This window comes from Lontra canadensis, unplaced genomic scaffold (genome assembly GCF_010015895.1).
Source record: "Lontra canadensis isolate GAN:19392208 unplaced genomic scaffold, GSC_riverotter_1.0 scaffold187, whole genome shotgun sequence".
NCBI lineage: Eukaryota > Metazoa > Chordata > Mammalia > Carnivora > Mustelidae > Lontra > Lontra canadensis.
In genome coordinates, this window is record NW_022631181.1 from 723,002 (window position 1) to 749,345 (window position 26,344).

The 26,344-nt window shown below is 48.0% G+C and overlaps 1 protein-coding gene across 1 annotated transcript in view; it reads right to left on the bottom strand.

Moving 5' to 3' along the window:
- The window catches only part of ACACB (acetyl-CoA carboxylase beta), a 117,469-nt gene extending 92,122 nt beyond the window's left edge, over positions 1-25,347 (bottom strand). Inside the window, exons 1-3 of the mRNA XM_032847433.1 lie at positions 25,214-25,347; positions 23,623-23,717; positions 4,868-5,523 (exon numbers count right to left, since the gene is read on the bottom strand). Coding sequence (XP_032703324.1) covers positions 4,868-5,514 — 647 coding nt within the window. The 5' untranslated portion in view covers positions 5,515-5,523; positions 23,623-23,717; positions 25,214-25,347. The remainder of the gene's footprint in view (positions 1-4,867; positions 5,524-23,622; positions 23,718-25,213) is intronic.
- Between the last annotated feature and the right edge of the window lie 997 nt (positions 25,348-26,344).

The window sequence follows — 26,344 nt, forward strand, 5'->3', positions numbered from 1 at the left end:
CCGCCCACCCATCCATCCACCCACCCATTCATCCATCCATCCATCCATCCATCCATCCAACCACCCACCCACCCACCCATCCATCCACCCATCCATCCAACCACCCACCCACCCACCCATCCATCCATCCATCCACCCATCCATCCATCTACTCATTCATTCATCCATCTATTAATTTGTGCATTCATCCATATCGATTCATCTATTCTTCCATACACCCATTTGTTTGTGCATCCATCCATCCATTCATCCACTTGTTCCTTCTTTCCTTCCTTCCTTCATCCATCCATTGATGCATCCATTTGTTCATTCATTCATTCATTCATTCATCCATCCATTCATTTGTTCATACATCCATCCATCTGTTCATTCATTCATTCATTCCTAGATCAATCATTAAGTGTTTTGCATCCCCCCAGGAATGCAGAATTCTGTCTTTGGCAAGCCTGGGTTGCTCACTGCTTCATGCATTTATTTATGCAGCATCTACCATGAGCCCACACTAGATTAGGAGGTGGGGAAAAGCAGAGACCCATATGGTCCCCATTTTCACAGAGTTTGCCAGCCAGTGTAGGAGATAGGTAACAACCAAGTCAACACATAAGGAAATTTAAGACACAATCTCCAGGAGTGATTAAGTATTGTGAAAACACACCAGAGCAATCAATCAAGAAACAGGGCCGTGTAGGGAATACTTTAAAGATGGCATAGGGGGGACCTGAGTGGCTCAGTCAGTTGAGTGTCTGCCATTGGCTTAGGTCATGATCTCAGGGTCCTGGGATCAAGCCCCGAGTTGGGCACCCAGCTTAGTTGGGAGTCTGCTTCTCCCTTTCCCTCTATCCCTCCCCCTGCTCATGTGCCCACTCTTTCATTCTCTCTCTCAAATAAATAAAATCTTTAAAAAATAATAGAAATTAAAAAAAATAAAGATGGCAAAGGACAGGGAAGGCCCTTCAGAGGAGGTGACTTTGAAGGGCAGGCAAGATGGGCTACAGAATGTGTGGACCCCGGTGCAAAATGAAAATGTAGAGGCCCTTGTTCAAAAGTTAATAAGAATTTCAAGAGGGTGACAGCAGAGCTGACCACACAGGTCACACACCTGGACGCAGGCCCTAGGGGGAGGTTTAAGGGCATGAAGGAGAAAGTGAGCATCTCAGTTCAGAGGGAACAGCGACACAAAGGGGGATGCAAGTGTAAGTATTCTGGAAACGTGAGAGCACAGGGGGAAGACAAAGGCCCTGTTGAAGATCATTCAAAAAGAGCTCCCTACAAGCCACAGAAGTAAACAGGCACTTTTTCTATCCAGCTGCCTGGCTCGTGGCCTGGCAGGAAGCAGCATGGACCACAAGGTGACCTTGAGGTGACACAGAGACCAAGTGGCTCTGCAGAACCTGCCTGCAGCAGGAGAATCCACAGACATACCTCTGCCACTGCTTTGCTGTGGCTTCCACATGAGTGCAGACCCCTGGAATAACACCCCCCACCAAGGTCTCAGCTCTGTCTGTGACATGGGAAGGGCTGCAAGCACTAGTTGAAACCGCCACTCCCAGCCACCATATTGCAGAAACTGAGCCCCCAAAAGTTAGGCGATGTGCCCAAGAGTGCAGGTTATTTAGCCCCTGATCAGAAAAAAATAATAATACAGGGAGCTTTTGGGATTCTAACAGGGATGCTTTATCACCATATTGGTCTTCTATATCAGGCTTCATTCCCTCAATCCTCCAGATGATTGCAAGTTACCTGCCCACATCTGAAAGTGGGCTGGGCTTTTGACCTGTGAGCCCCAGGGAAGAGGCATTTCCATCCTGTATAAGGGGAAAAGTCCAGCAGTGGCTCTCCGCAAAGCAACACTCTGGAGGGTTTGAGGGGGATTGGGAGGTCCCCCTGAACATTTCTTCAGAGTTGACCCAAGACACTACCAATGGATGTGAGCAAAAGGGTCAAGGTGGGGACTGCCAAGCACCAGGCTACTGAAGGTCCCAAAGATGCAAAAACATCAGAGGCAAAAACTCTACAAGAGGATGATGGAACCCTCACCTTCATTCTGATATCACTGCTTCCAACAGGCAGGAACACACAGGTTATGACATCAACTTTTTCATCCAACCAACCACCAGAGACAGCAGCACCAGGACAAGGGTCTAAGCCTTGATTCCCTGAAGATACCGCCCCATGGGATTCTCACCCCAGGTCATTAGGAACAACGAACCCTTCATCAGAGTCCCCTCATTTGGGGCCCTTGCTGGAGCCTGCAACATTCCTCACAGAAATGCCAGTATCTTGGGAGGCACCAGCAGAACTACCTGAGTTGTCCTAGGTGCCAAAATCCTCAATTCCAGACTCAGAAAAGCACATCGATTGGGGGCAAAATAACCGTAGGCCCAGTGAGATTTGTGTCACACTTCAGGGGGCTGCTCCAGCCTCCTCATGCTGGAGATGAGGAAGTAGAGGTTCAGAGAGGGTAAGGGTCCCACCCAAGGTCACACAGCGCAGTGTCCTCTTTGTGCCCTCCTATAGCCCTTTGCATCTCCCACCACCCCACAGTTTATAAAAAAACAAGATCTCTCTGAACACCCTTCCCCCCAGTCCTGGGATAAGGCATGATAAATGATTTACCTATAGTGCTAAGATTCTACATAATGAAGATACAAAGGCAGAAAACTCATTTAATACTTTGGCTTGCTGTCATGCAAAGATAGGTCCTTACTTAGTTAAGGATCTTTTGCCTTCATAAATTCACCAGCTCAGAAAAGCTGTGGTTTAAGCACAAACCAGCAAAGACCCCTAAAATTGGTGGTGGAAGACAGTGAGCTATGCTGTTATAATAGCCAGCAGACCCATGATGCTACTTAAATTTTAAGTAATTAAAATTAAATTTTTAAGTTCACTTCTTCTGTCACACTAGCCACAGGTCAATCTCCATAGTCACAGGTGACTAAAGGCTACCATACTGGACAGCACAGTTCTAGAACATTCCATCATGGCAGAAAGTTCTGTTGGCCTGCTCAAGTCTAATCTGAAAGTTGCCTCTTCCGAGAGCTCTCTACTGACCTGACCACCTCATTCTAAAATAGATCCCCTCAGGGGCCCCTTCTCCTGTAACCTGTCTTCCTCCTGGCATTGGTCACACTGAGAGATCATCAGTTAACCTGTTTATTTGTACTTTTCCCATCTCCCTGCTGGGATGCTCCTTGAAAGTAGCAATGTATCCATCTTGCTTCCCACTGGGGCTGTTGTGATAAATGTATCTCGCCCACCTGGCCTACTTAGATACCACTTAGCAACCCAGGGTCGGACATCCACTTCTAACATAATCTTGGATGTTTGTCAATTTGGGGGAATTCATTTCACTTACTTTTCCCTAATCCCTATCGAAATTGCCATGTTGAAAGTTAAGAACCAGTTCAGAGAAACGCGAATGCTGGCAATCACTGGAGGGACCACACCAAGGCACAGTGGAACCCCGTCTGCAGTGTGGAGAACCTGGCCTCGAAGCTTCGCTCTGCTGCCTCCCAGCTGTGTGATCTTGGGAAAGGCACTTCACCTTTGAGCCCCGGTTTTATCATCTATAAAATAGGGACGCACCGCCACCAGCCTTGTACTGTTGTTCTAAGGGATCAGTGGATAGTTGATATAAATGTGAAAGTGATGGGTGAAGTGGGTGCTGGGGGTGGGGGAAAAAGAACAAGCCAAGGAAGGGAGCTGTAGGGGAATCTACCACTTATTAAGTACCTACTGTGCACCCAACCCCGTGCATACTTCACAAACATTATCCCACTGAATCCTGTGAGCATTTTCCAGATGAGGAGCTACTGGCAGGGAGAGGGGAATGCCATGCCCAAGGTCACACAGTAGGGGGTGGAGGGCGGCAGAGCCGAGGTTGAACTTTATACCAGACCCTGAAGCTTTCCCTTCCTTGAACCCTTCCAGAACCTCAAACTAGTTTCACCCTGGAGATCATCAGGATGGGGAATACTTGACTTTTTTCTTTTCTCTACCTTCTACTTCCAGTCACCAGGGCTCAACTTAAGCTCCCTGGGAACATGGGTGCCTGAATGGAAGAAGCCACCTCCTCATAAAGCTTTTCACATTTGGGAGAGAGAATACAAGAGGTGCTGAAAGGAACAGCTAGTGAGATTGTACCCCTAGTGGAGGGAAAAACCAGGAGGAGGGAAGAAACCCTGGAAGGGGGGCAGAGAGCTCTCTGACCTGCGGAGTGATGGTTGGCGGCTCTTTTCCCTGCTTGTCTGTTCCCTGCGTTTCCCACCTGGAACTACTGTATTCTGTTTGTAATTGGGGAAGGGAGGTGGCAAAGCTTGAACACGACCACAAAAACAAACAAAGCCAAGAACTGCACACCTAGGACACACTCCCACCAGCAGGGACCTATGGGCACTGGTTTCCAGCAAACATACCTGAGTTTCTGCTCTGAAGGCACCCCTAGGGGAAGGCATGAATTTCAGTTGTTAGTTACCCATTGAAAGAACCAGCGAACAAATACATGACTGTCTCGTCAGGAGGCAGGAAAACTGGCCCTCCCTCCAGGCCCCCACTGTCCCGTGTGGCTCTTATCAGCCCTAGCTCACACAGTTTAAATTCTAACAAATCACACACAAGGCCATCTTCCCCGACCAGGCAAGTCCTTCTAAAAGGACAGTCTCCTGGCATAGGGCCCTGTAGATGCGGTAAGATGTTCAATAAATAATTTTGAAAAGAAGGAAGGAAAAAGGCAAGATTTACGTTTCCCGCATTTCCCGTAACTACCCTCGACACGTGGGCATGAGCAGATAGCTTGACTGAGCAGGGAAGAGGGCAGCCCTCACCCTAACTCTGAGCTCCCCCGTCATGAGGACCCAGGGCACGTTACCTCATAGTGGGGACGGGGTTCTCGGACTCGCCTACAGTCGGAGCGGCCTCCAGGGACACGGTCCCCAGGCTGGCCCGGCTGCCCTTCCGGGCAGACTCTCGGAATAAGCCAGCGCCAGGGTCCTCATCAGAGGAGTTGTCATCAAAGGAGCCTAAGATGAAGTTGGTCATCAGCTGCCTCTTGATGTGCTCTTGCTTCTCGTCTTCTTTGGAGAAGGGTCTGGCTCGCTGGCCCTGGGGCTTGGCTGGAGATGGGGGGCCACTGGTATCCAGGGTCTTCAGGCCTTCGGTCCCCGTCCCATTGGCTTGGAGTGCTGCAGGGGTGTTATCCGAGGTACGGGGGTTTCCTGGGGGATTCTGGTGTGGGGGTGGCTTGGAAGTTCTCTGCCGACAGGCATCTTTGGGACCTTTGTGGGAGGCTGGCTTGGCCTGGTTAGGAGTCTCTGGCAGAGGGCTGCAGTCACTGTTTTTCTGGGGTGGCTCCCCTGAGCTGTCTGAGGCTGGAAAGGGCTTCTGGCTTGGGATACAGCTCCCTTCTGATTTACTCTTGATGACTTGCATAGAGTCTGTCATTTTCCCCCAGATTTTTAACCAGGAAAAGGTCAAGCAGGAGAAAATCAAACAGGATAGAAAAAGAAGCAATATCATTCAGAAAACCTGCAAGGAAAAAGGAAAAGACATTTCAGAGTCTATGAAATTGAGTTATTTCCATCTTCAAGGGGCTCATGGGGCAAGAAGCAGCTGGGGTTCTGTGCATTCAGCTGAGAGGGTCAGAGGCCAAAGTCAGTGGGCAAAACGGCTCTGCCCACAATGTGCTCCGTGGTCCTCGGCACATTTCTGAACGCCTCGGGATCTCAGCCTCTCATCTCTAATTTAGGTACATGAACACACGCTCACCATGAATCAGAAACATGCATGGAAGAGAGAAACAGATCACACCTCTTAAAGGGCTCTTGTTACAGACTCATAACACCCAAAAAGTAGAAATAGTCCAAATGCCCATTAACTGAAAAATGGAGAAACAAAAATGGAGAAACAAAAGGAGAAACAAAACAAAAATAGAGCGAAAAAAAGGAGAAACAAAAGGTAATTATTAAGTTGTAAAAAAAAAGAAGAAGAAAGAAAGAAAGAAAGAAAGAAAGAAATGGAGGGTGTCTGGGTGGCTCAGTTGGTTAAGCAGCTGCCTGCGGCTTAGGTCATGATCCCGGGGTCCTAGGATGGAGCCCCATGTTGGGTTCCCTGATCAGTGGGGAGTCTGCTACTCCTTCTCCCTCTGTTTCTCCCCCTGCCCCTGCACATGCTCTCTCTCCCCCTCTCAAATCAATTTTTTTTTTAAAGCGAGAGCTTAATAACAGACAGAAATTCATTTTGCCAAAGACATGAATCCAGATATTCTGATTTCTTACCCATGCCTCTTCCTGGCACACTAACTCTGCCTACTAATGAGTAGATCATTGTTATTTGATGTAAATATTGTTTTTTTAAAAGATTTTATTTGAGAGAGAGAACATGAGTGGGAGAGAGAGCAGAGGGAAAAGCAGACTCCCTGCTGAGCAGGGAGTCCGATGTGGGACTTGATCCCCAGATTCAAGGATCATGACCTGAGCCAAAGGCAGGCAGTTAACTGACTGAGCCACCCAAGAGCCCCAGAAGTAAATATTGTTAAGAAGCAAACAAAAACACAAACTGAACATGTTGAAATTTCAGAACAAATTTTGCCACAGGGATACAGAAATATTAAAAAATAAATAAAAGGCTAGACCGTAAAGCTCAAGCATATCAATTTAGTATCTAACAGGTTCTTACTTGGGGTGCCTGGGTGGCTCAGTGGGTCAAGCCTCTGCCTTTGGCTCAGGTCATGATCTCAGGGTCCTGGGATCAAGCCCCGAATTGGGCTCTCTGCTCGGCGGGGAGCCTGCTTCCTCCCCCTACCCCACCCACCTGCCTCTCTACCTACTTGTGATATCTCTCTCTCTCTCTCTCTCTGTCAAATAAATAAATAAATGAATAAAATATTTTTAAAAAATAAATAAAAGGTTTTTTCTTTCTAAATTTCAACATCATATTCTTTTTTAAAAAAGATTTTATTTATTTATTTGCAGAGAGAGAGAGAGAGAGATCACAATTAGGCAGAGAGGCAGGCACAGAGAGTGGGGAAGCAGGCTCCCTGCTGAGCAGAGAGCCCGATGTGGGGCTCAATCCCAGGACCCTGAGATCATGACCCAGGCTGAAGGCAGAAGCTTAACCCACTGAGCCACCCAGGCGTCCCTTAACATCATATTCATAAGGGAAGTGGAAAAGTTCTCAAGTTTTCCTAGAACCATGTAATCCGAATAATTCCTACAGTCTTTGCACAACAGAATTTCCGAAATGTTGTCAAGGGTATTTTCCAGTTATACCTAGGACCAGGAGGGTTTTTTTTTCTTTTAAGGCCATCAAGTTTCTTTTTAAAGAAAAGTCAGTCAAGGGTGGTTCAGCATCCATCAATGTTCATTGAACATTCATTGAACAAAGAGGAAAACCACATGATCACTTCAGTTAATACCAAAAATAGCATTTGGCAAAATACAACACCCTTTCATGATAAAAAACAGAAAAATAGGAAAAGAAAGGAACTTTAGTGTAATAATGCATAATTATGAAAAACCTACAGCTGATACATACTCAGGGGTGAAAAACTGGAAGCTTTCCCCCTAAGATCAGGAATAAGACAAGGATGCTCACTTTCATCACTGCTATTCAACATTGTACTGAAGGTCCTAGCCAAAGCAATTAGACAAGAAAAAAAAATAAAAGCCATCCAAATTGGAAACGAAGAGATAAAATCATCTCTAATCATAGACGGCATGATCCTATACAGGCTTCCCTACTATCCAAAAGTAGAGAAGTTCTTATGAAACACTTTTTTAAGTTGAAATGGCATAAAGCAAAGAAGCAATTACCATTAATTTATATGGACACATTTTTGAGCATTCCTAGACCCATGAAATAACTTCTCTTAGGCTTTTCTGGGTAGCTTAGGACACATCTTGCTAATGGATACACAAAATAAATCAAGACAAAGCTCAGATGCTCACAGACATAGTTCAAAGCTATGGTGGCTTTGATGCTGAGGTGCTGAGTGTAGTTCTTACCAAAGAAGCCTGGCAGTGCCACTGCCGCTGCTCAGGGTACAAGCTGCCCCTTTAACAGCTCTCTGCAAAACAAACGCTGAATGCTATTTTCACTTTTCACCTTTTCTCCTAAAAGCAAAACTCCTCCTTGGGTTTCTTCCAGTTAGTGAAAATAGGTACTAGTGTAGATCTAATATAGGTCTTTTGCAGAAGTAAAGTGGTATAACGTGAACTTTCAAAAAGCAAGAGATACCTGTGTACAGAAAATCCTAAAGAACCCACACATACAAAAAACCCTAATAGGAGTAATAAACAAGTTAAGCAAAATTGTAGGATAAAAGATCAATTAGTTGTACTTCTGTGCACCAACAATGAACAATCTGAAAAGGAAATTAAGAAAGCAATTCCAGGGGTGCTTGGGTGGCTCAGTGGGTTAAAGCCTCTGCTTTTGGCTCAGGTCATGATCCTAGGGTCCTGGGATTGAGCCCCACATTGGGCTCTCTGCTCAGCAGGGAGCCTGCTTCCCCCTCTCTCTCTGCCTGCCTCTCTGCCTACTTGTGATCTCTCTCTGTCAAATAAATAAATAAAAATCTTAAAAAAAGAAAAAAGAAAAGAAAGCAATTCCAGGGGGGGGTACCTGGGTGGCTCAGTAGGCTAAGCATCTGCCTTCAGCTCAGGTCATACTCTCAAGGTCCTGGGATTGAGCCCCCTCATTGTGCTCCCTGCTTAGTGGGGAGCCTGTTTCTCCATCTCCCTCTCCCTCTGCCACTCCCCCTGTTGGTGTGCTCATGTTCTCTCTCTCTCTCTCAAATAAAATCTTAAAAAAAAGAAAAGAAAAGAAAAAAGAAAACAATTCCATTTACAATAGCATCCAAATAAACAAAATATTTAGGATTAAATTTAACCAAGGAGGTAAAAGACCTGTGCAATGCTGGTGCACAAAACATTGCTGAAAGAAATTAAGGAAGACCTAAATAAATGCAAGCCATCCCGAGCTGGTGAGTTGGAAGACTTTCTGTTGGTAAGGTGGCCCTATGCCCTGAAGCAATATACAGATACGGAACTGCAAGGGAACCCAAATAGCCAAAACGATCTTTAAGAAAGAACAAAGTTGGAGGACTCACACTTCCCAATTTCAAAACTTATTGTGAAACTATAGTCAAAATAGTGTGGTACTGGCATAAAGACAGACATCTAGACCAATGGAACAGAATGAAGAGTCCCAAAACAAACCCATACATCTATGGCCAGTAGATTTTCTATATGACAATATCAAGACCATTGTGGTGGGGGAGGGGCACCTGGACAGTCAGAAGAGCATGCAACTCTCCATCTTGGGGTTGTGAGTTCAAACCTCACGTTGGGTATAGAGATTACTAAAGAAAATAAACAAATAAAAAAAAATTCAAAGGGGAAAGAATAGTCTCTCCAACATATGGTTCTGGGACAACTGATTTCCACAAGTGAAAGAATGAGGTTGAACTCCTACCTCAGACCATACCCAAAAATTAACTCAAAATGAGTGAAAAACTAGAGAACCTGAGTTGTTCAGGTGGTTAAGTGTCTGACTCTTGATGTGGGTTCAGGACATGATCTCAGGGGTATGAGACTGAGCCCACCACCCACACACCCTCATCCCTCATCAGGCCCTGATGAGGGCCCAGAGTCTGTTTGGGATTCTCTCTCCCTCTCCCTCTGCCCCTCCTGCTCGTGCTCTCTCTCTCGCTAAAATAAATAAATCCTTCTTAAAAAGATGAGTCGACGACCTACATATAAGAACTAAAAACCACAAAAAGTTTAAAAGAAAACATAGGAGTAAATCGTCATGACCATGCAATTGGCAATGGATTCTCAGATGTGACACCAGAAGCATAAGCAGAAAGTGAAAAGACAGCTTACAGAATGGAAAAATACAGAATTACTTGGTAATGATTTAATATCCAGAATATATACATAAGACTTACAACTCAACAACAAAAAGACAACCTGAAATTAAAACAAGAAAAGGACTTGAACAGACATTTCTCTGAAGATATACAAATGGCCACTAGTTCATGGAAAGATGTATCCTTGTCATAGCATAAATGCAAATCCTGTGCTGTATCACTTCACACCCACAAGGATGGCTTGTGGGAGGGGAGAGGAGAGAGTGGGGAGAGAAAAAGCAGGGAAGGAAAGAAGGAAGGGAGGGAGAGGGGGAGAGGGATGAGAGGAAGGAAAGGAGAGAGGAAGGGAAGAGAGGAGAGAGGGAAGGAAGGAAAAGACCGGGGGAGGAAGGGAGGGAATAAGTGAGGGAAAGAGAGGAGGTGAGGAGAGGGAGGGAGGGGAGAGAGAGAAAGAGGGGAAAGGAGGGAAGAAACCAGCAAGTGGTCTTCGAGGACAGGGAGAAACCAGACCCCTGCACGCAGCTGGTGGGAACGCAAAACGATGCAGCTGCTGTGGAAAATGGTCGGTAGTTCCTCAAGATGTGGGACATAGAACTGCGCTAAGACCCAATACTTTCACTCCCAGAGGCAGCGCCCCAAACAACTGAAACCAGGGGGTAAACATGTACAGATGGACGGAAGCGTGTGCCCAGCAGCGCCCAACTGTCGAATGCCCTTGCCCGGCGCTCTCCCCAAGGTACCCCAGCCACAGCACCATGGGCTTCAGGGGCTGGAGCATTCCTGGTGCGGGGACCATGCTGTGCCTCGTAGGGTACTCAGTAGCACCCCTGGCCTCTACCCAGCAAAGGTGCCAGGAGCACCCTTCCCCTCCGTTGTGACAACCAAAAATGTCTCCAGACCTTGCCAAACGTCTCTGGTGACAAAATTGCCCTTGGATGACCACTATTGGTCTGAACACCCCAGATCTACTCCCTCCCTCCATTTCCAAATGGTAAAATCCTCCTTGGAGACACATGAAATCTTTCCATGAAACTCTTCCTTGGCACAGAGCAAGATTGCAAAAAGTTTAAAAAAGGGAGAAAGGTCAGCATACTGAAACTGCTGGCTCACACATGCCCCCTGAGGAAGATTTGGAAATTAATCATTGGCAGATGGCATTGCCAAAAATGTCGCAAAGGCCTCTGGCCCCCTTGGCAGCCCAGCAGGTTAGAGGGCTGCATCCTTCCTGGGTGGGAGAGTGTGATGGAGTAGAGGAATCCACGCCCACGGCCTCCACTGTGGCAACAAAGACAACACAGCGGAGAAACACAGCATTCGCTGGTCTCCCCAGGCCCATCTGGAGGCCCCCAGAGACACGGACCAATTGTCATTCATTTCAGGATCCTTGGGCCCAGCTTGATGTGGGGTACGTGGGAGGTACCCCAAAAGCGTGTACTGAAGGAATGATAAATCCGGGTGCACATACACTGAGCTCCACCTGATAGGTGAAGGCAAGCTGGCATTTTGCATAAATTTGAAATGCGAGCATCTCCTTGCCCTAGAAAAAAGAGAAAAGCATTTGAGTCACCCCCTGGAAGACAGAAGAGCTACATCGAGGCAAAACCAGGCTGCAGCGGTTTGGGATCTGGGAACCCCGAGAAGGCATTCTTTACTTTGATCCTCATTGGGAAACTGACCAAACTAGGCAAGGGTTGCATCACAAGAACTCCTTGGGCATTTGCTCAGGTAATCCCCGCTGGCTAGGCAAATGGCTGCAGGACATTGCAGATGGCAGGCAGGCCGTGTGATGAGTGACAAAGGGAGAAGGATGAGGGGAGGGCAGGTGGGCAGGCTTGTGGCGGCAGGTACAGGGCAGGTCAGTACATTGGAACCTCTGATGAATGGAGCGACCAGCAATTCTCTCCAGTTTGGGCCCCCTCTCCCACCCAGAAAATCCTTTAAGATCTGCAGTTATTCTGAAAGGGGCCATGGATCTAATACCCCACACCAACCTTGCAGAGGTTACCTGCAGAGAAAAACCCACATATCTTTTTTTTTTTTTTGCAGAGTAATGACATGGGACCCAAAGGCCACCATACTAGAACTTTTCCCCAGTGAGTACACGGAAACAAAAGGAACTGGTTGAGAAAGCTTCCAAACTCCGGGTCTCAGTTTTCCCATCTGTAAAAATGGGGATACTCACTCTTACCCCATTTACCTGCATTTATTTGCTCCTAGGATAACCTAGAAACACAGCATTTACACATATGTACAGATTGCAAGTGTAGAAAGCCTGCCAGCCTCCAATCTTCAAAATGGCTGTGATGGATATTAGAGCTATTGTCATTATTTTAACTTCCATTTCACAGCTCAGTAAACTGTGGCTCAGAGAAGCTAGGCACCTTGACGCTGTTCAGATCCAGCCCTGACACCCATACCTTTGCACTGTCCCCCTCCCACCAAAAGTGGATATGAATAAATTCCATAAAAGGGAGAGTGTTACAACGAGCACATGGATACGATCATAAAACCAGACACCTGGCTGTGTCCCTGGAAGACGGAGCAGCAGAGCGACATGTCAACTAACAATGCCAGACATGCACAGTGGTCCAGGAGGAGCACTGTGCAGGCAGCTGGATCCCACGAGCAGTAAAAAGGCTAGAGAAGTCCACCCATTGAAGCTCTCCAGACTATGCCATGCCAAGCTATTGCCCTTCGCTGAAATAATCCACCTGACCTGAAAAACAAGCTCAGCCAAAGCTATTTTTGTTTCTTGACAACCAAACCCAAGTGGTAGCTGCCAGGTGTCAGAGCAATCGTGGCTCCAGTCATCGTGAATGTAGGAAACCACTCAGTACCAACAAGTACAGCACGGAGACCAAATGAAGACTGGAGGGGGCTGGTGGCGGGGGGGACTTGGAGTTGGGGGTCATGATTTACTTTCCAGCTGCTCCCCACCCCTACAACACATACTCAGACCTGGCCAGGTCTACAAGGTTCCCAGGCAGGGCAGAATGTCAGCATTCGACCATCAGTCCCATATCACAGTCGGATTTTTCCTCCCATCAAGATGAACTCACAGTTGTGTGCTACTACTTACCATCGCTGTGGCCACGTCCACCAGCTCCAAGGTCGTGTGGGTATGAGAGGTGCCTACAGGGTGACTAGGGGCCCAGGGTGTTATCTTTCAGGAGGAGGCTGGTGTCATGCATCAGGCCATGGGGGGAGGAGTCTGGACAGGCCAGTGCTCCAACTGGGGTGAATATTTACCCAAGTCAGCCACGTTCTTATTCATCACCCGCAAATATAAGCTATTTGCAAAGTTCCTTGCTCAGCCCTCCCTTGATCTCAGCTCAGCAACTTAAGGGCCAGCCCCTTGGGCCACCTCCCTTTAGCTTGTCACATTCCTGTACTTAGGCCTACTTCACTGTTTATATAATCACCCTCTTGCCCAAATCTGTCTCTAGAGTGTGTTCCCCTAATGCTTTCCTAATTACAAGTGCCTTCTGTTTCTATGTGTTTATCCATCAGTCACTTTGCTGGGGTTTGGCCAAGTAAGGCATGATGGAAAGAGAAGCAGAGTGTCAGGGCGAAGGGTGGGTGGGTAGCCAAGAGCCCTCCGGCTGCTAAGAGGATGGCCCAAGGTCCTTTTGCTAATTCAGAAATAACGAAGTTGAGAGGAGCTAGCCACGTGAGCGTTCCAAGCTGACTAGAGGATACAGTAACCTGCACTCCGGCCTCTAGGAACCAGGGGTCATAGGTCACTGAGTTTCCCAAAAAATCCACCTGCTCCAACCTGCACCCTAGGAGGGGACACTTGGGAGTCAGTGAGGCCAGTGTCCTTATTTAAAAAAAAAAAAATATAGGTTTTATTTATTTATGACAAAGAAAGCAAGAGAGGGAACATAAGCAGGGGGAGTGGGAGAGGGAGAAGCAGGCACCCGGATGAGCAAGGAGCCCAATATGGGGCTCCATCCCAGGACACTGAGATCAATCACCTGAGCCAAAGGCAGACGTTTAATGACTGAGCCACCCAGGTGTCCCACATCCTTATTTTTAAATGAGCAGAGGCCAGAGGTCCCACGTGAAATGAGGGACATAGCCATGACCAGCACTAAGGTCCCGGCTCCAGGCCGGTGCTCTTTCTACACCAAGGCACCATTCACGGCAAAATCTACTGACCTTCAGCATCTCTCATCTGGTGCCCTGGGAGGTGACCCAGGTTCACATCTCGGCTCTGCCCCCTACTAGTGGGGTAAGCCTTGGGCAATACCCTCCGGGAACTTCGGGTGGCCACCCGCCACATAGCTGAAGGACATCCATAACCAGGAGTCCAAGGTGATTGCCTGTGCGGGACACGGGATACAGCGCCTGGAACAGTTCAGGGTAGGCTGAGTCACCACTGTGACAGCCCCACCACCCCACAGACTGTCATCTCAGACACATCGTGTTCCTGCTGTGTGCCTGAGGTTCCTCGTCTAGAAAAAAGAAGCAGAAGGACAAAGGCCCACCCACATCAGAGGATTAGGAGAAGGAGAAGCCAAGACCCGCATAGTCACTGAACATGGCCTTCCCCTTCTTGGGGTGGCAAAATGCAAAGGACGAGGCAGGTGACCGACAGCGTGGTTTCTGCCCAGCGTCCACCTGCACAAATGTACACCGCGGACTCACAGTTGGGTGACAGGTGCCCGTGCACCACCAGTCAGGTGTCCCGGCCACTCCCTGAGGACCTGAAGATCAGGCCCAAGTGGGACAGGCAGACCCCCAGGGGACAGCCCTAGGACTCATCAGCTTCTCCAGCACCCAGCCTCAAGCTGTCAGGGAGGGCACCGCAGGGCAGGTGACTTCCCAAAAGGCGGAAATCTCTGGGGCATCCACAGCCTGGGCTAGGCTGGATTAACTTCTTCTCTAGTCCCTCATCCAACGGGGACATTCCCAGGGACACTGCGTGATTCTGTTGCTGCTGCTCTTGTTTTTCCGGGGGGGGTGGTTTTTAATGCTGACATGGGGTTAAAGAAAGGAAGGCAGTGCTAGAGAACGCCACAGGGGATCAGAAGTGATGCCTAGTAAGTCACTGGGAGTGTTTTTCTGTCACTAGCAGCTGGTGAGTGTGCAACCTAACACAGCTCTTGTGCTACAAGCTTTACACACATCCTCCCATCAGCTTTTCCTTGCACGCTCTTCCACCCCTCTGGAAGCTCAGTCCCTCCCAAGTTCAGACTTTTAGGACCCAGGTGGCCTCAGTCAGGAAGCCCACACTCCTAACCCTCATGTGCTCTTGCTCTCTGGGCAGGATTTCCCTCCATAAGCCCTGAGATGGCTCCCAAGTTAGCAGATCTGGAAAGTGACTGTCAGTACTGCTAGGTTTCTCAGAGCTGTGACCTGGTTCCTAAATCCCTGGGTCCACTTGCTGAGGGGCTAAAATGCAACCAAGAAATAAATAGCACAACCACTTCTCTGGGTTTTGGTGTTCTTCTCCTAAGAAGGTCTTTGGGGGAGACAGGAGAGCCCTGCTCAGACCAAGAACAAGTCTTTCGAACTAAGATCTAGCCACTAGACTCCCAGAATCATCAAGAGGCTAGTCCTTCCAAGGGTGGAGACAGGCATGAGGGAGAACTAAGAGTGACATCTGCTCTGGGCCTCTGAGGGAGGTTACTAAGGAGGGGAAGATGTCGCAAGCAGAGGTTGCCCTTGGTATCATGCCAGATGGTGAATTAATAACACCACTGGACAAAGATGGGGCACTGCCAAAGTTACTTAACCGGGAGCAGCAATTAGCAAAGTGTTCTACTGTGAAAGATACTTGTTGTTATCTTAATATATGTATTTTTTGGATCTGAAGATGACACATGACGGTGCAGATAAGAGGGCAGGAAGGGACGGATTCAAGAATCTCGCCTTCCCTTGAGATTGAGCTGAGGGCATTGGGCGTGTGAGAGGTCATGACTCCTCGCCCGAGAAGCAAAGTGCCAGGGAGAGCAAGAGAATTTCACCCCTCACCTCACACACACACCACACTGTCCCTAATTCCCTAACCACAGATGCTAAAGCTCCTCGTGCTGATGACACAGTGACGCCTTCCATCGCAGTGACTCTCCTGTGTGCAGGTCCTCCTTTACTCCTCAAGAAAGTGCTTCCGGGGAAGTAGTGTTCTCATCCCACTCCACAGACTGCGCATGAAAACCCAATGCCCAGAAAAGGGTAGTGACTCGCCCAAAGTCACACAGCCTGGAAGTACACAGAATTCAGCCCTGCTCTGCCTGACTCCAAAGCCTCCATTTGTAAGAGGGGGCAGGGGGCAGGCTGTTGATTCCATTGATTAGTGGGCTACCTTCTTCGACAGGTGGAATCCGAAGTCTGGAAATGAGAACCAGGGAGGCTCGATAGTTCTCAAACTAGTCATTTGTCAGAACATCTGGGGCTCCGGAGAAGCCCAAGGACCATGCGAACAGGTCTAGATCATCTACATGTCTGTGCTTTGGTACCAAATCCCAAACTGTCTGATGTGAGTCGAGCAGATGTGTAGCATCAGCAGACAACTTCTGGGAGGAAAACCCATTTATGAAAAGCTAGTGAATTTCAGTTTTCCCAGGCTCACTGCAGGTGCTCAATGAGCACCTGGTGAGCCAAGCCCAAATTTGATGGGGTTGATCTGCTGGCCCAGGCAGACCTAGCCCGAACGGTTTCAGCTGGGTGCCTGCCTTGTGGAGAAATGTTGAGAGGCAGGTCCCCACCTGAGCCATCCTTGTAGAAACTGCCGAAGTTGATGGTTGGATGTGCAGGAAAGTGGAGGAAGAGTGCTGGTGGGCTATGGTACAGGAGGCATGAAAACCTAGAAGCAGGAGGGGCCGAGAACTTTGGCGCTCTCCGGGAACCAAACAGCCTACCTGGTGCTGAGAAAGGGGGGGGGGCAGTGGACAGGGACAAATGACCCTGCAGGGTCACGGGAGGTGGAAGGGATTTACAGCTCCTTCCCGGAGTGATGGTGAGCTACAGCGCGAGAGTCAACAGACTCTGCACTCTGACTGCCTGGAAAATCAGCTCCACAGTGTGACTGAAGGCAGAGCAGTTAACCCCGAGCTCAGTAGTTCCGTCTGTAAAATGGGGATAGTTACAGGACCAACCTCAGCACCCCGAAGGGCAAGTCAATGAACTCATGTATGTAGACTGCTTAGGTTGGCATAAATGAGGCATGCCATCAGGAGTTTCTGCGATTACCGTCGTTCTTTTTCTCATTAACATTCCTACTTGGGGTTGTGCTGAGCAGCCCCTGCCTTAGAGACCAAGGGACTTTGTCGTGCAAGTCTTCTCCCTGATGTTGAGCTGAGATGTGAGGGGTTATCCCTTCCACCAAAAACCCCTGGCTCTGCTGGCTGAGGGCCTCCCCCAAGCCTAGTCCTGGGGCAGAGCCAGTGCACCATCCAACCTGAAAAGCAGTGATGTGACTCCCAACCTGAGTCAACCTGACCTTCTGGGAACAGTTGCTCTCCTTTGAGGCCGTGCCAGCATTTCCCGCCAGCTTTGGCAATCTGGTCGCTAATGTTGGGTGGAATCGTCAGAGTCCCATGAGTGATTTGTCTCTCTAAAAAGGAGCAACCTCTCCTCTGTCCTGTCCCTTCCAGAACGAAAAGCAAAAATGGCTCTAGACACAGAATCAGGGTTAGAGCCTTGGCACCGCCAGCAGCCAGGAAACTCTGCAGTGACAGTTCTGGATTTGAATGTCTAGACCTCAGCTCTTCAGTTGTGAGTGAGGCCAACCTCACAAAGGCTCTGGTAAAGACTAAGTAAAGAGCTGGAAGAGCCGGTAAATTGTGTGGACAGAGGGCACATTTGCACCTGCTAAAGGGCACGGCTGCAGAAATCCCTGGGGGGCAGGGAGAGGGCCTAAAGCAAGGCCTGCCCCTGGAGACCCTCACTGGAATCCCAGTTTAACAAGCGTAAGCAGGCCAGCCCTGCTGGTAGGTCACATTTTCTGCCAGAAACCAATTTGGGTCATTCCCGGGTTTGAAATTAAGACGCAGTGTATTGGTTGGAGTATGGAATCCAGAGTGCCTAGCTCCAAGTTCTGTTTCTGCTCTTTATTTCCTGTGTGACCTTCAGCAAATTTCCTCACCTCTCTGTGCCTTGGTTTTCTCACGTATTCAGTGGGGATGGTAAGACTGCCTTCCTCAGAGAGTTTTCGGTGATGTTTACACAAACTGATATAAAGAACACAAACAGAGAGTGTTCTAATATTTATCATGCTCTCCATGACGCACCAGGCATGGTGCCAAGTGCTTTACTTAAGATCAAGGTCAAGCCCCTGTTATCACTTACTTGAACCACGTACAAGCTTCTTGACCCAACTCCCTGATGTCCACAATGCACAGGAGGAACCTCTAAAACATTCCTTATCCCAGATTATGATTTCTAAGTATGTTTCCCACTGCAAGGAACCAGGACTGCTTGAGGGGAAATGGCTCACTCCAGGCCTGGGGCAGAAATGTACACAGTGAGTTGCAATTTCTTGCTCTGCCTGAAAGCAAGGACCCTGAGGGGGTTTGCCCTGCCAAAGTCGAGATACCTGGGACCATTAAAAGGTGATCACTGCAGTGGATTGAAATACATCCAAGCAGTTTCAAAAACCATGTAGTCATCGTGTTCCTCAAAACAAAAACAACCTCACTGATACCTTGGGAGCTCACAATGGCACCATCATGACTCTGATAACAGACTTGGGGGATTAAAAAAAAAAAAAAAAGGACACAGCAGAGCATTTATCCTGCCTTTCCTGTAGGAAAATGCTCTGTATTTCAGATGGTGGATGAGAGTTGTATGTTATAGAATGATAGCTAATAAGTGAACGAGGATGGAGGGAAGCAGGAAACCACATTTGCAGCTAGTAAGGAAATAACATGGGCCTAGGTAGGGCTTTGACGGTCCATGGCTTGTGAACTATTCAGTCAAGGCCTGCCAGGGACTTTATAAGGCTGACGTTGGTTCCCACGTGCACCGAGGAGTTCATGTCACTGAAAGCAGGATAACCTGACATTACACTCTTTTCGATGCCACGTAGTAGACGGCATGCGGTGACACAGCAGCATGTTGAAGTAGTCTTGCCAAGGATTTGGACCTGAACTGATTCACAAGCCTCAAGACCCGAGCACTGATTTACAGGGACAGAGGAACTCATTAAATGCCGCTTGAGAGATACATCATCAGCCACATCCAAGATGTGGAAAATTCCACGGGACAAATGACCGACTTTCTTCTATAAGTAACTGGCATTTAATAAAGGCAGCAGGGTGGTTATTACAGATGAAGAGAGACTTAATAGGACCTTAATGGGTCCTGATGGGAACAGAATGAGAGTTCAACATCTTTGAGAAAGAGGACGCGGAGCATGAACTGGGTACTGGGTTAAGAAAATGCTGTTAATGGTGTTGGAAACAATCATGGCAATGCCTTTTTTAAAAGGCCATCTCTTGTAGAGATAGGCACTGAAGTATTTATCTGGCTCTGAGAGTTGCTTGAAAACAATCTACCCTCCCCGTGACTGGGGGACCCCGGAACTCTAGTTAAAGACAGGATGCAATTTAGTACTCAGGGAGAAAGGTACTGATGTCTGCAATTGACATGAAATGTGATGGGTGTATGGGGTGCTCCCATAGGATTCTTTTAACTTCCTTGCAGGTTTGAAATTTTTCACAGTAAAATGGGGGAAACACAGGGAAAAGGGTGTATGTGTGGGTGGACGAAACTGGATGTGCAGAAAGTTGATGGTTACCGAAGAGGGTGGTAAATGCAGAGAGGGAGCATTGTGCTAATTCTCTCTACCACTGAATGTGTTTTTGTTTTTTTTTTAAAGTTGGGGCTCCTGGGTGGTGCAGTTGGTTGAGACTCTTGGTTTTGGCTCAGGATGTGACCTTATGATCTTGGGGATATGGAATCAAGCCCCGTGTCAAGCCCTGGGTCGAGTTCTGAGCCCAGTGTGGTCTGCTGGAGGATCTCTCTCCCTCTCCCTGTCCCTCCCACTTGGGTGCTCTCTCTCTCTCTCTCTAAAATAAATAAATATATCTTTAAAAAAAAAGGTAACTTGATTTCTGTACCAAAATTTAAGACACCTGTCGACTGATTAAAACCTGTATATTGGTACTAACTGTTAAAATTTATTAGTACTTACTATGTACCAGGCTCTGTACTAAGCATTTTTATAAGCATCACATCATTCCACTCTGTGAGATCAGTATCATGAGAAGCCCCCCACCTTTTTTTTAAATGAAGAGTAATCTTAGAGTTCAAGAGTTAAACTTGCCGCAAGTCTGTGCACTCTGGTGGTGGGCAGCTGAGCTGAATTTCACATTCTCAGTGGCTCTACACTGTATTCTTTTGTGATTCACATGGCCCTGGAGATCTGGCCCCCCTAACCACTCTCTGGCCACTGGACCCCTTTGGGCCCTCTGTGCTTGTGGGCCCATGTTCTGGAATGTTCTTTCCCACCACTGCACCCTGGCATGGTTCTCTCTTGCTCCTTTTTCTGCTTTTGCTTTTGTGTTCCCACCCAGACCCACCCTGACACCCATGGGTCTTATTCTTGATGACATTTCCCTTTCCTTCACCTCACTTTCCACAGGCTGAACTGACACTACATTGTCACAGATACACTCACTCTTCCCCCCCACCCCCTTGAACGTAAACTTCTCGGGAGAGGACTGGCTCTGTCCCACCCCCGGCCCCACTGTGCAGTGCCCAGCACACGGAAGGGTCAGTAAATATCCATGGGATGCCTCAGTGCCTCCACTTGACCCAGGTCCGCCTCTGTGTCCAGCCCATCCTTCCTGCCTCCCTGGCAGGTCTTCCTGCCCCAGTGAGTTTTGAGGGTGTGAACATCAAGGTCAGGCAGTGGCTACTACCTGGACGTGAATCCCCACCCCTACCCTCTCCCTGTGACACAGGGGGCTGCCAGAGCTGCTGCACAGAATGCCAGGCTCCTACTCTGTGCCCTCGTGACTCCCTGTCCTCTCCCTCCCGGGGCTCCTCACAGACCACTGTTATGGGTAAGGTCACTTGCATGCACACCTGTCTTCCCCACTAGAAAATCCACTCTATGAGGGTAAGATGGGGCCTAAAACCCAGGTCTGTTCAAATTTTTCAACATTCCTGGTACAGGCTCCCTGACCCCTTCCCTAGGCACAAGCGTTCCCCAAAAATGGCTCTTGTGTAAATGGAGGTTAGATAGAGTGGAAGGCATACAGCAACCCTTCAACAAAGCAAGGAAATTGCTAAATGATAATAAAGGCTAATGTTTGTTAAGTACTTCCTGTATACCAGGTCTTAAACTCTGCGCTTCGACCTTATTATCCCTTTGCTTGTCCGCAGAAACTCCGGGAAGTATGTGTTCCCATTCTGCAGATGACGAGCTGAGGCAAAGGAGGGATCTGTTGCCCAAGGTCACATCGTGAAGCGGCAGAGCTGGCCGTAACAGTCCAGCTGCAGGGTCGGTGTGTTTCCTTGCCCACCACCACCTCGCCCCATGCCCAAGTTAGTGCAACAGCCTGCTGGCAGATCTCCCTGTTCCAATTCATCCAGAACGTGGGAGGCTGGGCTCTGGCTCTGGCTACATACATACATACATACATACACACACACACACACACACATACTGCCTTGGAGCCCTGTACTCAAGCTCAACTCCTGTGACATTTATCCATGGCAGGATCCTGCCTCCCGGGATTCCGAAGGAAAATTGAGGAAGGCACAAAATGAGACTATTTCATGCTTCTCAGGAGGTACCGATGGGACTGCCAGCCCTGAAAGATGGTCCCCACCTCTGCCCAGTCCCAAAGTCACATTTTAGAGAGACCCACCACAGGTCAGTATATTCAAGGCTCTGAGAAGTCCTGCCAGAAAGGATCTGAGCTCCCCATGGGCAGCCCAATGTTTCCAAAACTGGAACCAGAGCCCCTTCTCCATCTTACATAGGCTATTCCTCCAAAGGAGTCCCATTTGGTTGGGAATGTGGAAATAAGAGACCACAGCCTTCCTCATAACAGAGGAAGATCTGCTAAGAGGGGCATTTCCAATAACTAACTATTCTAGTTACTACTGGAGTCTGAGACCCGTTTACTTCCAAATAGAAGGAAGAGTGTGTGCAGAGTTGTCCTTTCTTATCACTCTCACCCATGATTGATTTGATTTGATTTGAAAAGATGCATTAGCGGGTCCAACAGGGGGTGGCACCAATCCTGGGCTAATTGAAAAGTGAGGCTGTGTTATGGGTGCCCAGCACAGGCAAGGGTGCTAAGGTGTGCTGTACCGGGTGGCCCAGAGAGGTCCAGAGAGCCCCACTTCTGTGTGGGGCTGACCTGAGTGGAGACTCTCCCATGTGTCATGTGATTGACCTGAGCCAGTCACATGAATTCTCCAAACCTTGGCTTCCTGGTTGGGGGAATGGAGTAAATAACACTTCGTCCTAGGGTTGTCCTTGTGCGTAATTCAACACCTGCTGCGTGCCAACCACTTAGTAATCAGTACATCAGGTTCCCTGTTGTGCAGCCCAGACTGTCTAGCAAACCTAAACAAACCCGTCCTGTCTTCCTGGAGAACCTTCTTACTTTATGGTAGTAAGTTGACTCTTATTATAACAAAGATCTATTACAATAGAACGTGAAACGTGCATGAAGTTTTCAGGGAAAATGCATGATTTCTGACCATCCTTCCAGGCTTCCATGGAGGAAGGGTCCAGATGCACACTCCTTTGAAGATCCTTGAGTCAAAATTCAGAGGAAAACTGAGAATAAGATGTTGCCAAGTTTCTACAGGGATAAGGCTTTGAGGAAGTCTCCACTTGAAAAGCTTAAAATGTCTATTGCCCCCTGAAGATTAAGTATCTCATGTAATACTCTGATTTATGTCTCATATCTAACGGTGATAAAACAGAGCTTACGTAGCCCCTGAGTAGAAGAAAAAAAAAACTCCTTTGCATAAAATCAACTACTAGGACCCCATCAAAATGAAAACCTTTTGTACAGCAACAGAAACTATCAAAAAAACAAAAAGGCAACTTACTGAATGGGAGAAGATGTTTGCAAATGCTGTATCTGATAAGGGGTTAATATCCAAAATATATAAAGAACTTCTACAACTCAACAACAACAACAAAAACAAAAAGTCTGATTTAAAAAAATGGGCAGAGGACCTGAACATTTTTCCAAGTAAGACACACAGATGGCCAACAGACATACGAAAAGGTGTTCAACGTTGCTCATCATCAGGGAAATACAAATGAAAACCACCATGAGATACCACCTCATACCTGTCAGGATGGCTAAAACCACAAAGACAAGAAATAACAGGTGTCAGGGAGGATGTGGAGAAAGGGGAACCCTCGTGCCCTGTTGGCGGGAATGCAAACTGGTGCAGCCATTGTGGAGACAGGATGGAGGTGCCTCAAAAAATAAAAAAACGAATTACCATATGACCCAGTAATCACACTACTAAGTATTTACCCAAAGAAAACAAACATACTGGGGTGCCTGGGTGGCTCAGTCGTTATGCATCTGCCTTCGGCTCAGGTCATGATCCCAGGGTCATGATCCCAGGGTCCTGGGATCTAGCCCAGCATCAGGCTCCCTGCTGAGTGGGGAGTCTGCTTCTCCCTCTGCCTTTCATCCCTGTTGCTCTCTCTCGCTCCCAAATAAAATCTTTAAAGCAAAATGTTTTAAAAATCTCCTTTGCATAAACATAAGAAGCCTTCCTAGAGCTGCTTAAATAAACTCATCAAGTGAGGATGTTTGTACCTCCAATCACATGACTGAGGATTGGCAGAGTCTTTCCATTTAAAACTCGGAGAAGTTAGTGAGGAAATCACATCTTCTAGGTATTTCCCAAGACACTGTTAGAAGGAAAAAAAAAAAAACAGTTTATAAAAAATTGTCTCTACTTTGCAGTTTTTAAATGTAAAGACTGGCTTCCCAGGAGTTCTGCCTCAGTCCTCAGTCCTGGGCTACTGTGGATGGTGGGTCTCCCAACTTCCACGGAAGCCCACTGATGGTAAAATAATAATAATAAAAAATAATAATTATGATCATTGGGAGAGACAGCTGTGTACCAGGTGAAGGCCAGAATAGGTCTTTGAGACACCAGGTCTGGGAAGGTTTTTTGTTTGTTTGTTTTGTTTTATTTTGGTTATTTTTTTCTTTAGAAATAAGATTGGGGGTGGGAGGGGGGTAGGCAGCAGGAGAGGGAGAATCCCAATTAGGTTCCACACCCAGCACAGAGCCTGATGCGGGGTTTGAGCTCATGCCCCTGAATTCAGGACTAGAGCTGAAACCAAGAGTTGGATGCTTCACTAACTGAGCCACCCAGGAGCCCCCAAGGTCTGGGAAGTCCTATGCCCAACTGGACACACCAGGAGGAGGAGGGGCAGGTGGAAGGAGAGCACAGGGAGACCCGTTTTACTCCATGCTGCTTGCCTTTTACTTCCTAGTGCACTTTAGAAACATGAAACATCTTTCTAGTGATACAGGACCATTACAAATGCTTTACTCTTGGTCTGCTTTTATTTTTTTTTTAAAGATTTATTTATTTAGTTATTTGTGACAGAGAAAGAGAGAGAGTGACCCAGGAGGGAGGGGCGAGAAGGAGAGAGAGAATCTCAAGCAGACTGACTCCCCACTGAGTGCACAGCCCAACACGGGCTCAATCTCATGACCCTGAGATCATGATCTGAGCTGAAACCAAGAGTCAGACGCTCAACCAACTGAGCCAGCCTGGTGCCCCTAGAGTCTGTTTTTTTTAAAAAAAATAATAAGTAACAGTCTGAGAGATGGGACATCTAGAAAAAAATGAAAAGTTTTCCTTAAGATACCTTGGGGGCACCTAGGTAGCTTGGTCAGTTAAGCATCTGCCTATGGCTTAGGTCATGATCCCTGGGTCCTAAGATAGAGTCCCACATCGGACTCTTAGCTCAGCAGGGAGCCTGCTTGTCTCTCTCCCTCTGCCTCTCCCCCTGCTTGTGCACTCTCTCTCATAAATAAAATCTTAAAAAAAAAAAAAAAAAAAGACTGACGGCTTAGAGGGAAGGAAAAAAAAAAATCACACAACTGCCTGTTCAGTAATCCTAAAACCTAACCCTCCCATTTTGGTTTGTGGAACTGATGAAGAGAGTCTGTGCGGAGATTCCCAGCAACATAACCATTTATAGAAGGATAGAATGGCTGTTCCTCATCTAGGTTCCATTTCCAGCCCTCTGATCAGCTCCCCGAAAACTGAACAGGAGTTCTCATTCCCCTGGAAAGCCCGCCTGCCCTCTTTTGGGGAAGGACAGCCCAGTCCCCAGGGACACCGGCTTTCCAGCCAGGGACCCCAGGGAGGGGGAAGCTCACTTACCACCTGTCCCTCTACCTTTCCTCTTCCAGGTCTCCTCAACTGTGCCTTCAGGGTTGCATGTTCCGGGCTCCTTGTTTGCAAAGGGCCCGACTCTAAACTGGCTAGCTGCTCGCTGCCGGGAGTATGAGCGTCACTTTTAGATTAACTGGTCCCTGACGTTTAAAAATATCTCTGAAGCACTTAACCTTCAGCCGCTGGCTCCGTCCCAGCCCAGGCTGTGTAGAACAGGATCCACCCCCCTCCCTCACCCCCCGCACCATGTGGCCTCACCCCTGCAGGACGGACCTGCTTGCCACCTTTCAATCCCAGACCTTTGCTGTCTTTCACAATTGTTCGATATCTAAGCCATGGGGCATCTAAAGTCCTTGTCGTCATCAGCGATCTGAACCAAGTCATTCCAGTCTTTCTTGGATAGGAAGAAAATTGATTGCACACAGGTTGCTGGGTGTTTGAGAAACAGCTTCTGAGCCAAGCCTACAGGAAGAAGCTCCCAGGGGGTTGATGTAACTGTTACCCAAGGGTCAACTGGCTTCTCTGCCCAGGAAAAGATGGCACAAAAACTTCTGAATGAAAACGCCACCAAATAAAGTGTGCTTTAGAAAGGGAAACAAAACAAAACGAAACAAAACAGAACACCAACCCCAAATAGTTCCACTTCCATCCTGGGTGGCTGGTTCTCTCTGGGGCCCAGCAGGGAAGGTGGGAACCCAGGCCGCAGGGCCCGTGTTCTGTGCCAGGGGGAGGGCTGGAGGAATGTAGGACAAAGGTCACCTCCAGGTCCAACCCAGGGCAGGGAGAGCAGAAGCCACACAAAAGGGCGCTGTGCTCTGACAAAAGGGGAAACGGCAGCTCAGGGGCCACGATCTCAGGAAACCCAGGATGTGCCTCACTGATGAGCAGGTAGAAAAACCCGCCAAGAGCCTGAACCTATGCAAAGCGGTTTAAATGGTGGTGCGGACAGGTGCAGCCAGAGTGACTTCCTGTGCGGGCCTATCCTCCAGAAAGGAAAAGTCAGCACACTGGACTCCGGATCTTCTCCACTGGACTTGTAAGCAGGAAGCGCACTTTGCGCCTGCTCTTGAGGCCCTGACCCCACTGGCTGTAACCTGGGACAGCACCACACACGCTTTA